Genomic DNA, 15815 nt, shown 5'->3' on the forward strand with positions numbered 1-15815 from the left:
TATATTGTCGTTTTATGCGTGTTTTGTAAATAGTTGTTGTTTAATAATTGCAGATTTTACATTTTTTTTCGATAGCTTTTACCTCGATTATTACTTAAACATATTCCCAAGATGATTTCATTTTTATTGAGTAATAATGGACAAAAACTAAATTCATTAATTTTACAGCATTGTAGATGGAGTAATCCTTCCTTGCTACATTATGCTTTTCTGACCTTGTCTTATCTTTCTAGGTAGTACGTACTACTGTAGTAGTGTATGGTCTTTCTTAAGTTTTAATTCATTGCAGTCGTGAAACAGTGACCAGTGGAAGGGTCATGGTAACATTGACATGACAACTGTCAACATAACTGTAGGCATCAACTGCCGTAATACTTGTCTTGACACACATTGTGGTCTCTATTTTCTTTAAACTACATGAGAGGGATGACAATAGAAGTCAAAACAAGTGTCACAGCAGTCGAAACCCACGTCATTGTTTTCATTATAACTTCAAATACTATGCATCTCTCTCGCACACCCGCATTATGTTTCGGATGCGCTAAGGTGTGAGTGTGAGTGTTACGTATGGATTTTTCTTATAGAACTGTGATAATTAACTTTTATTCATAATTTAATTTATTACTCTCTATTTATGTTCGGAGAAACTGAGCCAGTAGCAAGCTTGGGTACGGTAAGTATTTCATGAACTAGCAATAATTTTAATTGATTTTTACGCATTCGCAAGCGCACATCAAAATTTACTGAGATCAGCTGCCGCGCATAATACGCGCAAGCGCATACAACCTCTAGACTAAGATGTTCTTAACAAAATCGAAACAAATATTAATTTTTTTTAAAGATATTTAAATGAAACATTTATTAGATAACAATAATACATTTTTAACATACATAATATTTATCATTGAATAAATAAAAACACACATATTAAAAAATAAACTGTAGTGAGCGCTTATTAGACATTAATACAACACAAAATCCATTTGTGAAAATAAAACGTTAAGTTTTCCTAGTTCATGAACAAATAAGTAAAATAATCGCACATAAAAATTCCATCGTACATTTAATTAGGCAACAAATATAGTAAAGGCAATCATGTTTATGACTACATCATTATTATGTTCGAACTCAACGTCCTAATTGCTCGCGTCATTCCTTAGCTGATGTTAATTGTAATTAGATATATCATTAATATTACTGTAGTCTTGAGTTCCAAACAACATTACAAAGTTTCAACAAAATCTATCCAGCGGTTTAGGAACACATAGAAGATAAACAAATACGAGTACCTATTCAAAGGACGTAGGTATAAACCATATTATATACTTCATACATTTATATTCGTGAAAATCTGAAATAAGTATTTTTCGATGACGTCCACATCATCATCTTAGTCACACGTCACCCATTGCAGGGCATAGCCCCATATACATAGCCTCCCTAAGATCGCCACGATGATCAGTTCTTTTCTAAGAATACCTACCCTATGCCATATATATATATTACGTCGAAAACAAAAATGTTTTTCCAAACATATTACTTACGTTACTATATTTAGTTAGGACTTAGGAGTTATTATAATATTTATATTGAGAGAGTCATGGCGCCCTTTTTCTATCTAGCGCCTTGGGCGGTCGCACAATCGCGCCCTACCCTAACGCTGGTACTGAGTGTTGTAGTTATTATGTATCATCCCATTTATCGCCACACAGCTATAATAAAATGATTGCGTTCACATTGTCTAAAGACGGAAATGCAATTATAACACGATACGATATCTGACTTAGTGTAGAACTTCACTGCAGTGACATTTGTTATCTATCATCATTTATCTATCATTACTGATATTGTCACCCTTTTTGTATGACAAAACAGTGACAATAATATGTATTGATCCTAATTGGTGAAAATAGTTCCCGCTATGGCATTGTGTTAAAATTGTACTCGTACAATATGAGTTATAGTTAGTTCCCATTCCAAAGAGATTCGACTATCAAAATATCTTTGTCTAATCCATAGACGAACTGCTCTTTATTTTAGTACTCTTAAATCATTAAAGATTTCTAGTACAACTCTTTTTTACACAACTTATTTAGCTAATATTATTTTACAAAACAAATATAGGTTCACTGATATCGTAATACTTATTGACTATTGTTCGCGGTTTCGCTCGGATTCGTTCCTTATCTATTTCATTGGAATTTTATATTTGTTTCCGACATTAGCATGGCAATTGAAATAAAGTTTTCGTAAAGTTTATTCTGAAGGGTTCTGAAGGCCGTAAAAAATGAAGCCACATCTTTAAGTTTTATAAAACCTCGTGCGCCGACTCCACGTGACTGGGATAAGGCACGATGAATTGAAATAAAGTTTTTTCTATCCCTTAAAAAGTTTTTTTTTCGAAATAATGAATATTTAATTAAATATTCCCCCTGTACTAACAACTTGAGTTTAAGTTTCTCAACTAACTTAATACTTAATTTTCACCATAACATCCACCACTTCACATGGAATTAAGACAGAATTAGTAACTTAAGCGTTAAAGGCTAATTTACATGAGTTCTAAATTTCATCCTGATTCTTTCAGTCGTTCTGGTGTTAAGTGTTAACAAACTTCCAAAATGTTATTGGAACGAAGTTCCTTATCGCGCGTTGTGAAAGGGGGCTAGACGGAAAAAATTCTTACGAAAAGTTGTCACGACACTTTTTGCTATAGTAAGTATGTTAACGACGAATGAGCGCTACTTAACCATGGCAACGACGTGACAATATATAACGAAAATTCATAGAAATAAAATGTACTTCTTGTGAAGACTTAAGTTTTTTATTCATAGAATAAACATTGGTTCCTTCACTAATTAATCGAAATGAACTTCGTTCCATCCGGGTGTCCCTTGACACCTCTCAAGTTTTTTTATTTATAATATTAGTAAGTAAGATGTTGATGCGTCGTTTGTTTGTTGATGTGAGGTATGTCGATTTGCAAGTATGGTCAGTACACTGTATGCAGACGTATGACCCAATCTTAGAGTCGAGTGAAAGCATGGGCGCGTCGCTTTCACCGAGGCAACCTGTAATGCCGTAATGCCGTCTATAATGTATCTATGTTACCGGCAAATTGTAAAATAACTTATCATAAGAATTCATATACGAGTAATTTATATCTTTACTAGCTGTCGCCCGCGACTCCGTCCGCGCGGTTCGTAGATTTACCATAGCAGCGCCATCTATTGATTACTTACTCAACCCAGTCGAAAGGTATCGACATCTGTTAGAATCATTTGGAGTTAACAGATAATTGTGACTGTCAAATAATAACAGACAAATAATTAGCAATAAATTAAAATTGCGACTATAATTTGAGATTTAAACTATCCTATCTCTCAAGTTGGATCGAACTGCACATGGTGTGCGAATTTTATTATAATCGGTTAAGTGGTTTAGGAGTCCATTGAGGACAAACATTGTGACACGAGATTTATATATGTTAAGATTTATGAAGGCATTTAATTGGCTGTTATTTTCTTTGCAGCCAGTAAAGAATCCCAGATGATGTTACTACCAATTAAATGTCACTTTTACAAATTGCACGAAATTAATTCGAATTCGATATGCAATTAATTTATTGAGCCTTTACGATTTGCTTAGACGAATAACATATTGGCGGTGTACATGATTTTCCGGTGACATCTATAAGAAATGGAAAGTGGCGAAGTTCCACACATGTTAAGTTTTAGAACAAAAGAGAACGTAATATAATTCTATTATTTTTTTATAGAATATGATCGCAAAATATTTAAAAACCATCAAATGTATGTAATGTAGCTTTCTAATGTGACAATAACTTCTTAAATTGGTCAAAAAAATTCTCTTCTTTATAATTTTAATATAGAATATGCCAACAGGTGCTCTCAACCAGGAATATCTGTACTTCTCTGTCTTCTGCTCGATCTTGGTATATTACCCTGCCAGTCATTTATACTGTTCACTTTATTAGGTACCGTTCTCAGAATCTTTTTATGACCACTATAAGAGTCCAATACTGCCACACTCATAGTCATTTAGTTAATTAAGCTTATATAAATTGAAAGATTAGTGGATATTTGACTTATGTGAATTCTACTTAAACCAAAGGGAGGCTGTTAGTCTAGGTATACATATTTTATTCGTAGATAGATGAACAGTTTCAAAATGGCCGCCGAGTTCGCAATTATTGATTTCATCTCCCTTCAACCCCTAGGGCATGTCTATTTTAAGACCTAGCACGGGGTGGTTTGAGCATGCGCGGGATTTACGACGTAGTTTGTGTCGAAACATTATGAAACTTAAGAATATTATTTATTTTATTACATTTTCATGTAAAGATAACTTGCAACATGACTTTCTCTAAGTAAAATGGGAAAGTTCTATAATCATCACTAGAATTATCAAGAAATTTAAAACTTCTTTGTATACCACTTAATTTACACTCAGAATTCGAAACACGATTTTAAAAGAAAAAACCACACGTTGCTGGTAGTCTCTTTAATACTTAAGTGTCACTTACGTATAACATAAATGTTCATCACGCCTAGGGTTTTTATTTTAAATGTTTTATTATAACATAATGGCCATCATTATTATTTGCTACTAGCAGTTGTCCACGAATTCGTCCGCGCGGAATTAAATCTGTTAAAAAGTACAGATTATATCACCCGGAGATAGTGTAGCTTCCTAACAGTGAAAGAATGTTTCAAATCAGTTCAATATATTCGGAGCCTACTCAATGCAAACAATCAAAAGGTTTGTTTGCATACATAACTTATCTATAACTTAAAATAAAACAGAGTCACAATTATGTGTTACAGTTTTTTCGGGAGTGATTTGAATCAAAGGCTCTGTTGATACTCTCATAAAAATTGTGGGTATTTGAAAAAGGAACTTGTCACTACGAAAGGCTGTCACTACCAAATGTGCCAAGGCTGTGTTCTAAGCAACCATAACATTGAATCTGCGCTTTGTATGTACTTCAAAAACTAATTTCTCTTTAAGAGATGTTAAATAGGCGCCGTTTACGTAGTTTGGTAATAATATGAAGAAAGTTTCAAGAGCCGGTACGTTGAAAGTACCTTTTAATAAGGCCTTACCTCGTCTGTTGTCATACAAGCACGTATTCTAAATTTTGGTTCATTTGAAAGTATCCGAAAAGTTTGATATAAAGATGAAAATATTATTCGAATGTTTCTGCACAGCTACGTCCCGATTTTATTGATTGCAAATTGATAGATTTGCGCAGGTGCGTCATTACTCAGGGGGAAATGAGTGGGTGTTTGGGGTGTTGTGGAAAATTCCATATATACTATTTGTTTTCTCCGACCTGTGTGGGGGTTTGGGGGGTTCTGGAAAAATCCGTATAACTACATTATTTGTTCGCTTCGTCCTCGGTGGGTGTTTGGGGGGTTCTGGAAAATTCCACGTTCGATGTATATCCCTCCGTCCCTGGGTGTAAATGGGGAAGAATAATGGTGTGAGTTGTGGAGTCATATTGGAGTACTTTAGAAAGTGCAGTTAGGATACCTAGGGCATAGTATTTAAGTTCATATTTGAATGCAAGTTTTGTAGGTGATGTATTGGGAGGTTAGGGTGTTCATGTATTGCGTCAATAGTGGCTGTTGCCGGGGCTCCCGTTATCCCTGTTCGCCATTTTGGAGCAACAGAACAAAGAAGCCAGTATAACGAGGTTACATTTTTTGCTTGTCGGAAATCTGTGTACTTATGTCTGCCCAACATCATGGGCTCTGTCAACAGCTTCTCCATTTCGGTTACTTAGAAAGAATCAATGATGTTCGGTTAAACGGCGCGATTGTACAAACTACAAAGGCCGTTAGAATTATCACAGGAGAATAGCAGGACATCTAATCACTATTTTATTTAAATTAACAGACCGAAACCTTCTCTGGCGATACTTCGCCAGGTTTCGGTATTAACTAGGGTAGTAACCCTAGTTAAATCACCATTTAGCATCGGGTGGTCGTGGTCAAGCGCCGGTTAATTTATTAAAAACAAAAGCTGTCCAGTGATGTACGAACGCGGACAGGACAAACACAAAAACATTGATTTTGTTTATATTGTTAGAAAATAAAAAAATAACCTTTACGTTAAACTCTAAATCAAATTTTATCCCGATATAATGACGATATGTTCGAAAACATGTTACGAATAATACTTCAGGATATTTCATACTACTGTGGTCCTAGCAAGAACGAATCGTCATCGTTAATTATGTCAAAATTAATATGAAGTTTTTGGTGTACTTTACGACCGATAGAATCGCTGCACCAATTTTAATACAAATTTTGTCGATAACGATACGATGACGATAGTTACAAATATTCGTACTAGACTCACTGATGTTTAATAGTTTTTAAAGAGAATGGAATATAATTTATTGATTGTAAGAATACTTTATAAACGTCTTTGACTTGTTATCTAGTGTTTTATCAGAACTGATCGTTTCGATTCATATCTATTTGTCAAAGACGGTCTATGGCAGTGGTTCCCTATCTTTATCAGTATGATATGTTTTATACAGAGATATTTGTCTCAGAAACCAACGGTAAATTAAGTAAACAGAACCACTTCATATTTCATACATGCTTGCTATTATTATATATGACTAATCATTTTGTGAAAATTTTGAGATAAAGTGAATTGATATTGTAAGATAAAGGAAGCTAATTTAATATAGTTGTGTTAAAAATTGTTTTAACAGAACTATTTTGCAGAATACGAGTATTAGCGTAAATTGTAGTTTGTCAATGGTTTTTTAGAATATAGGTATAGTTTGATATATGATAGTTAATTTTGACTAAAGTAGAATCTAGTTTCTATTGTTTTATCTTTTTTTTTCATGTTTTTGTTTTGAGATTTGACATCTTCAGTTAGAAAGTTTTTTACTTCTTTTTTGTTTTGTGTGTAGTGTTACTTTTATTATCTAGGTCTAGGGTAATAAAAATCAGACAAGCGTATATCTCATTTTAATATAATTTTAAGGTAACATAGTAGTGAAACATATAACACAAAGTTGTAGTTATAAATAAACAAACGTATCAGTATTTTTTTTGTTAGACAATTGACATAGAGGTAAGTAACAAAATAGTAAATTCTTCCGTAAATAAGTTTGAAGTGAGACGAACTGTAGTTGTAAATTATCTTGAAAGCTCGAAGAATAGGCGAATATGAAGTCGAAAGTAGTTCCAGTTATCTTACGTACTAAAAGATTATTGACTTAGAAGTTTACAGTAATCGACACAGTGATAACCGTTTGGTTAATATCACTCAATACACCGTCGATGATTGTCCACCATTCACTTCTTTCAAGTCATATTTAATAATACGAGTAAGTAATGACATTCATTTAATATTTAATAATAATACGCACACAGATTTTGTGGCTATTTTATAGATCATGTAGATTAAAGTAGAAGATATAAAGATGTACGGATCGAGATAAGATGGAGATTTATTCAACTTCAAAGGCTCGTTTAATGTTATCATCGTTGCGGATGGCGTAAACGTTTGATACGTTATCTTTGCGCACGTAGATACGGCCCTGTTTGACCCACAAGTAGCGCCAACCGTTATTTCGGCATCCAGCGCGGGCCAAGCGGTAAAGGCGGCGATTGATCTGAGTGAGGCGCTCGTTGAAGTAGATACGCTGCGGGTGGCCCGGCAGGCCGACGTCGGTAGTGGTTAGCTGGCGCCTCTTGTGGGCCGCGTGCAGCAACGCATCGCGCAGCTTACGGCTCGCCAGCCGCACCGTGATGCGCCGCACACGTCCCGCCGCCTGATAGTTGCGTCCCCAGCGGATGCCCGAGCGTATGATGTACACAATGTTGCGCTCTTTTATTGGCACGCCAAGTTTTTCACCGATCACCATCAGAAGTTGAACAAGATCTTCGCCCCTTCTCTCGGGCACGCGACCGATTTCTAGGTCGCGTAGCATCTCCTCTTGCTCCCAATCATTAAGTTCCCGTTTGAGTTTTTGGAAATTGTCTCTGATTTCGGCATCAAGCTCGGATCTCGCTGTGGCCTCCGCCTCTTCCACCTCTTCCACCTCTTCCACCTCTTCCATCTCTTCCACCTCTTCCACCTCTTCCACCTCTTCCACCTCTTCCACCTGGTCTTCCGGGTCATCCACTTGCATCCGATGTTCACTCCTAATGGGATTGGGAATTAACATTTTATCCTCCAAATCATCCATACGGGCCATGAAGTCGTCATAGAAGTCGAGGTACGGATTTCCCAAAGCCATCACAGCGATTTAACTGTCAACAATGCACGCACTTGTAGCTCGTGTCCACTATATCAGTGGCGGTACGAGTCTGCCGCGACGTCCTGGCGCCCGCCGCCTTTCGCCCGCCGCCCTTCGCCCGCCTCACGCCGCTCAGTGATCCTCATCGCCAGCGGAGCCGAGGCGGGCACAGGTCGTCCTCTTCATACCTTTGACACGTTCGCTATTACTCTCACTGTCTATTTTAAAGTCGACGCAATATCAGTACATATCTCGAAATGACAGGTTCTAACTGTGACTATTGCAGTTTTCACTGTTATTATACATCTCTGTTTAATTGATATTAACAAATTGTGTTTAGCAAACTATTGATACAGTTGAATTTTTAATAATTATACATAAAGGATATATATATTATACTAAAAGGGTAATAATTAAATGTCCACAGATAAAGTAGGAACGCGGCAGTCATTATTTAAACTTCTCCCTTTAATGCATTATCCCCTGAAAGATTTTATCATAGTCAGACTTTGACATGAGAAAATGGCTGTTAGTGTGCCAATCCATCTCTTGCCTTCCAGAAGCCACCATTTTGTTACTCTCTTAGTCTCCCTGCCACGGGTCCGTCTGGCTTATGTGTTCAAACCACAAACGTGCCACTATGTCATCCAAGATTGAACACACGGATACCTCGTCGAATTTCAATATTAGGGGCGCCATCAAAAATACAAATAGCCAACAATGGCCGCTCCACTCCGATCTTATTATGACACTACCTATGTTTCAGTTCTGTAGGTCGAGGTAACTAAAATACTAGGTCAAACACTGCTACTTAGTGTATAGGTAAACAAGGTAAAACAACTAAAATTTTATTTTAGCGTATTAAATAGTAACATTTGTGGCCTTGAAAATGAAACAGCTACACGATACCCGTTAATTGAATCTAGATGGCTCTATGTTCCAATGCTTTTTACGATCATTTGTCTTTCTTATTTTTTTTTTCTTATCTGTGCTGTAATTTCTCATTTTTACCATGACATATTACTAACAATCTTACTTCTTACTAATATTATAAATGTGAATGTTTGGATGAATGGATGGATGGAAGATAATGTTTTTTTTAAATTCCGCACAGACGGAACCAGCTGTCGGATGCGACTCCGCGCGCGAGTATTTAAAAAAAAAACATATTAGTATCCTATGTGTTTTTCTATGCTATGTTCTACATCAATGTCAAATTTCAGCGAGATCCATGCAGCCGTTCTGGAGATACCTTCTAACAAAAATCTATCCATACACCCAAATAGGGTTGTCAGCCAGTTTGGCCGGTCATCTGGGTAGAAAGGTCGGAGACCCTATATTATTTAGGATTTTATCTCAGTATTAATAGGTACACTCTCGTTTGGGAAATGTAAAAAGTCTAACAAAAGCCGGAAAACCGTTTATTTTGGCCGGACACGCAATCAAAAACCCTACGCCTACCTATGTCCGGCTTTATCCGGACTCCTGACAACGCTACATCCAAATATTCGCGTTTATAATATTAGTAAGAAATATTCAAATCTTTTCATTTGATATCCATGGTCGGTAGATTGTACAAAATGATGTCATCAGTTATTTTGAGGCGGCGGCCATCTGAATATAATAAAAAATAGCATTGTCTTCGGGACTAAAGTGTTTTAAGTTTATAAGTCGAATTTAAATTACAAGATTTGTACAAAATATATACACAAATAAATATTTACATAATATACACATATATAAACAAATATAGTTGACTAGCTGTCGCCCGCGACTCCGTCCACGCAGATTTAAAACTTAATAAGTAGCTTATGTTTTCTTTCAGACTATGTTCTACATCAGTACCAAATTTCATCAAAATCCGTTCAGCCGTTTCGGAGATACCTTCAAACAAACAAACATCCATTTAAATATTCACATCTATCTTATCTATATATATAAAAGAAAGTTGTGTTAGTTACACCATTTATAACTGAAGAACGGCTGAATTGATTTGACTGAAAATTGGTGGGCGGGTAGCTTAGAACCAGGAAACGGACATAGGATAATTTTTACCCCGTTTTCTATTTTTTTTTATTCCTCGCGGACGGAGTCGCGGGTAAAAGCTAGTATATATATAAAAGGAAGTCGTGTTAGTTACACTATTTATAACTCAAGAACGGCTGAATCGATTTGACTGAAAATTGATGGGCAGGTAGGTTAGAACCAGGAAACGGACATAGGATAATTTTTACCCCGTTTTCTATTTTTTATTCCGCGCGGACGGAGTCGCGGGTAAAAGCTAGTTTATAATATTAATATGTAATAGTAGGAATTAAATGGCAAAAAAGACTGTAAACGACGTTGTGGTTATCTTTCGACTTAGGGCGCTACTGAGCTATTGTTCTTTCTTCATTATCCACCGGATGAGATAAATTTGTCGGTGTTATGCATTTGCATTGCATTCGATCGATAAAATAGCGCATGTGCCATACAGAAGTCCTTGACAAGCTCAGTTTGGACATGCGCCCCTCGCATGACACGTCCGCAACCCCAACATCTTTATAATATCCTCGTCTATATTTAGTTCTTTGTTCACAGTGTGCCAAAAACTTCGCAATCTTTCGTACCTGGGACTTAGCAGTAACGCAACCAATATCGGTAAGTTTATTTCATATGGTTGTTATAAGGTATCGCGCATCCATTTTTTTATAATCTTGTAAATTTTTGTAACCAGCTTGTGGTTTAAATTATAAAGCACAGATTACTGTCTATGTGCTGAACAGTATTGTAGGTGACCAATATTTTATCAAATGTTGCAGTATTGCTGTTATTTTTCACTTTGGCTAATTTTCCTTATTGCATAAATTATGTTTATATATATGTATTACATAAGAGCTAAGCGCGAACTGTCTCTAAAATTAAATTAATATACCTTTATTTTATTATAATATTCAAATTGAAATATAATTCAATTTGTCTCTCTGATTACGCAAAAAGTCTGGCAAGCGCACTTAAATTCATGTGCGACCTTCATTTTTTATATTTTAAATAAAATGTGTTTTATTAATAATTTTAAAATGTAAAAAAACTTTGATAAGAATGAATATAATACGAGATTTCAGTCTCCAACAACATTTATAAAATAATAATTATTAAATTATAAATTTTAATTATTTAAAGTTTATGTCGAAGTATATTTGTTGTTGTATACAGAATGGATGCGCGATGCTTTTAAATTTTTAATGAATGTTACACTATTGGCCAAAATTATATGTCATAGCAAGCTATATTATCATTACATTGAATTTGTATACAAAATATCATGCTTGAAGATGCATGCAGCGGGGACATTTTGTGTGTGTTTTTTATTTTTTATTTTATAAAAATGGGACAGACGCAATCCGTTTTCACTAGATTTAGATTCAAGAAATTAGGGTCTCGTAATTGGAATAAAGTTTTTTTTTAATAAATTTGAAATACCTAGTGATGTAAATTCACTAAATTAGTGAAAATGAAAATGATGCAGCAGAAAATATTATATTTTTATTTTATTCTAAGGTAAGTTGTATATGTTATGTGTTGTACTAAAATTGCTTTAAAACGCCTTAGACTATCTGACATACATTAATAAATTTTTTTTTCTATTCCAGATGGCTATTATCCATCAGGAAGCTTAATATGGTCATGGTGATGAAGATTAGAAAGGAATAAAAATAAAGGGGGCTAGATAAGTTGTCCGAAGTGACATTAATATGCGGGCGATTTTTAGGTCGAAAATATAACTATTGTTGATGTACTACATGTACTTGTAGATTTTTCTGACATAATTTTTAAGAAAAAACAATTTAAACGAGAAAAGGTCTTTTGAAGAATGTTGAACGAAACTTGTGACTGACAGATGACATAATACGACAACTGACAGATGACATTAGCACATTTTAAAAGTAACGCAATCGCAACTTTTTTTCCCTTCTTATTGCAACCATTGTAAAAACGTAATTGAAAATTATACATCTTACACATCATAGAAGCATTTTATTCAAAAGTTCAAGAACCACATTGCATCCCCAACATTTGGTCCCAACTCGAGCCGAATATCAGCAAATTGCAAGATATAAGTACTTTGATTACGAAGTTTTTTTGTGAAAATCAAGATGTCGTCTGCGACGCAAATCGTAGCTATATTGGAAGACACGGCGTGTTTGATAAGAAAAACACAATCTAACATCAAGAAATGTCCAAAGTCACGATTAACGCCTGGATATATTGGTTCCCGATTAAAATTAACAAGTGATTACTGGGAAACATTCAAGAACGCACATCACGAACTTGTTAAAATTACGACAAAAGAACAAAAGGAAACATTGCCGTATTTTACTAATGACGAGTACTTTTTTGTTGAAGATTTATTTATATCTATAGACAGCGAATTAAAAGATTTATTAAATAAGTTGTCAAGTGAAGCTAGCGAAAAAACAAATATGGCGTTACACGCACGCAATGACTTTGCACAATTACCAAAAATAAAATTACCAACTTTCAACGGAGACTATCAGTCCTGGCCTTCATTCCATGATATATATGTATCATTGGTGCACAACAATGAAGCATTGAGTGATGTTGAAAAGTTGCATTACTTGAAGTCAAGTGTCACCGCTGAGGCTGAATCACTATTAACACACATACAAATTACCAATGATAACTATGGTCATGCATGGAAAATGCTGAAGAATAGATATGGAAATAAAAAAATTATATTAAATTCAATCATGAAGAAACTTTTTAACCAAAAAAGAATAATGTCTCCTACCGCTTGTCAATTGAAATCCATATTAGACACTACACTAGAATGTTTGAATAATTTGGAGAATATGCAAATATCAACATCTTCTTGGGATCCAGTTATAATTTATTTGGTTATACAAAAATTAGACCCGGACACACACAAAGGTTGGGAAGAATATTCATACAAGGAGGATTCATCATTATTACCATCATGGATGGATTTACAAAGGTTTTTAAATTCAAGATTCAGAACATTAGAACTTACTAATTCTGTAAAAGACATGAAACCCATCAAACAGAGAGTATATCATGTTTCCGCACCCAGTACAACAAACAAAACATGCATAATGTGTTATGAAAATCACACATTGTGTCATTGCAAGAAATTTACAAGTATGAGTCAAAGTGAAAGAAGCCAATATGTATTATCAAAGAAGTTATGTTACAATTGTCTTATACCGGGACATTCTGCATCAAGATGTACATTAGCCGTCTCATGTAGAATCTGCAAACGTCGACATCATTCTCTTCTACACAACAACAAGGAACAGGAGACTGCGGCTTCAACAAGCTACTCACCACAACCGCAGGCTTCACAACACAAACTAGAGGATGAACAACCGGTACAAATAGACACTACTATTGCATCCCATCTCACAACTACTCAAGGAACTGCGCTTCTGGCCACTGCATTGGTAGAAGCACAAGGGCTTGGTCAAATCATACCGCTGCGAGTACTCATTGATCAAGGCTCTCAAGCAACATTTATTACTGAAAAAGCAACTCAATTATTGAAGCTTCAAAGAACACATATGAAGGGAAGCGTCATTGGTGTGGGGTCATCAAGAACAGAAATTAAACATGTGGTGCAGTTATTAATAAAATCACGCTGGGATAACAACTTTAGTTTACCGATACAAGCCTATGTGATGCCTAAGCAACTGACCACAATGATACCTGCAAAAACAATCAACACTCAACCGTGGCCACATCTCAAGGGCCTCAACCTGGCTGATCCTAACTATTTCATGCCAGGGTCAATTGACCTATTACTCGGGGTCAAAGAGTATGCACAAATACTACAACAAGAATTCATCAAGGGTCCAACAGGCACACCATGTGCACAGAAAACAAGCCTTGGTTGGATACTTTTTGGAGAGATTCAAACAAATCCACAAGATACTTACCTTGTGATGCATCATCATGTTGACATTGAAGATATTCTGAAAACAATGTGGGAAGTAGAAATGGACATCAAAAGATCATTAACTAAAGAAGAAGAACTCTGTGAACAAATATATCAACAAACTACAAAAAGAAATAAAGAAGGAAGATATACAGTGTACTTACCTTTTAAAAATAACAAACCTATATCTGCAGAAGGAAACACTAAAGATATTGCCATAAGAAGATTCCTGCAATTAGAAAAGAAGTTTCATAAATTACCAGAATTAAAAACAGATTACACAAATGTTATAAATGAATATATTACAAAAGGATACTTAGAAAAAGTTTCTGAAACAGAAAAGAATATAAAGAATTCAGTGTACTTACCTCACCATGCAGTAGTCCGTAGTGACAAAGAGACTACTCGCACACGAGTCGTATTCGACGGTTCCTGTAAGGGCACAAACAATATATCATTAAATGACGATCTGCTTATAGGTCCTCAGTTACAAGAAGACTTAAGATATCTTCTAATAAGATGGCGTACCAAGCAAGTTTGTTTTATGGCTGATATTCAAAAAATGTACTTACAAATATTAGTCACCAAAGAGCATACAGATTACCAACGCATTGTTTGGAGATCAGATGAAGCCGAAGACCTGCAAGAATATCGCCTTCTTAGAGTAACGTTCGGAACAGCCTCTGCACCATATCTGGCTGTCAAAACTTTACAAGTTGCTCATGATGAAGAAAAACATAATCCACTTGCTTCACAAACAATTATAGAAGATTTCTACATGGATGATCTTCTCTCGGGTGCTGATACACTAGAAGAAGCAATAACTTTAGCTCATGAAATTACAACTATTCTAGAAAAGGGAGGCTTCCAACTAAGAAAATGGTCATCCAACAACATTCAATTCTTACAGTCCATTGAAGAAAACAAAAGATCTGCAAATGTTAAAATTGATATGAATTTAGACGGCACAATAAAAGCATTAGGTATAACATGGAATTTAAACACAGACAGCTTTGAATATTCACTAAGCCTATCACAAATCGGAAAGTCTATTACAAAACGAAGCATCTTGTCAGACATACAAAAACTTTTCGATCCGCTTGGCTGGATTACACCAAGTATTGTTTTGGCAAAAATGTTAATGCAAAAACTATGGCTACAGAAACTAACATGGGATGAAACAGTCAGTGAAGAACTAGAACAAGAATGGCGACAATTAAGATTGATTTTGCCACAGTCCAAAATATTAAAGTGAAAAGATGGATTGGAACAACCACTACTAACAAAGATAAAATACAATTACACGGATTCAGCGATGCTTCAACACATGCATATGCTGCAGTAGTTTACATTAGAACTGAAACAAATGGCAGAATAGAAACAAACTTAATTGCTGCAAGGACACGAGTAGCACCACTCAAAACAATTTCCTTACCTCGCTTAGAACTTTGTGGAGCCTTGCTACTATCCAAACTTATGAAGCAAATTGGTGAAGCACTAAGAATACCTACCTCACAGATGTATGCATGGTCAGACTCGTCAATTGTCATTTCTTGGCTTTCTGGCGAT

The 15815-nt window shown here is 35.3% G+C and overlaps 2 protein-coding genes across 6 annotated transcripts in view; one reads left to right on the top strand and one right to left on the bottom strand.

Annotated features, from left to right (window-relative positions):
• Positions 1-528: 528 nt before the first annotated feature.
• The window catches only part of LOC106717261 (tetratricopeptide repeat protein 39B), a 53855-nt gene continuing 38568 nt past the window's right edge, over positions 529-15815 (top strand). For all 5 annotated transcript variants that reach the window (XM_014511042.2, XM_045686266.1, XM_045686265.1 and 2 more), the window contains exons 1-2: positions 529-673; positions 10874-10933. The gene's annotated coding sequence lies outside the window, so the exon portion shown is untranslated. The remainder of the gene's footprint in view (positions 674-10873; positions 10934-15815) is intronic.
• On the bottom strand, positions 7502-8293 carry LOC106717028. Its single transcript, XM_014510714.2, has one exon. The coding sequence runs from the start codon at positions 8291-8293 to the stop codon at positions 7502-7504; it is 792 nt and encodes a 263-aa protein (XP_014366200.2).

Source organism: Papilio machaon, chromosome Z, assembly GCF_912999745.1.
Source record: "Papilio machaon chromosome Z, ilPapMach1.1, whole genome shotgun sequence".
NCBI classification, from domain to species: domain Eukaryota; kingdom Metazoa; phylum Arthropoda; class Insecta; order Lepidoptera; family Papilionidae; genus Papilio; species Papilio machaon.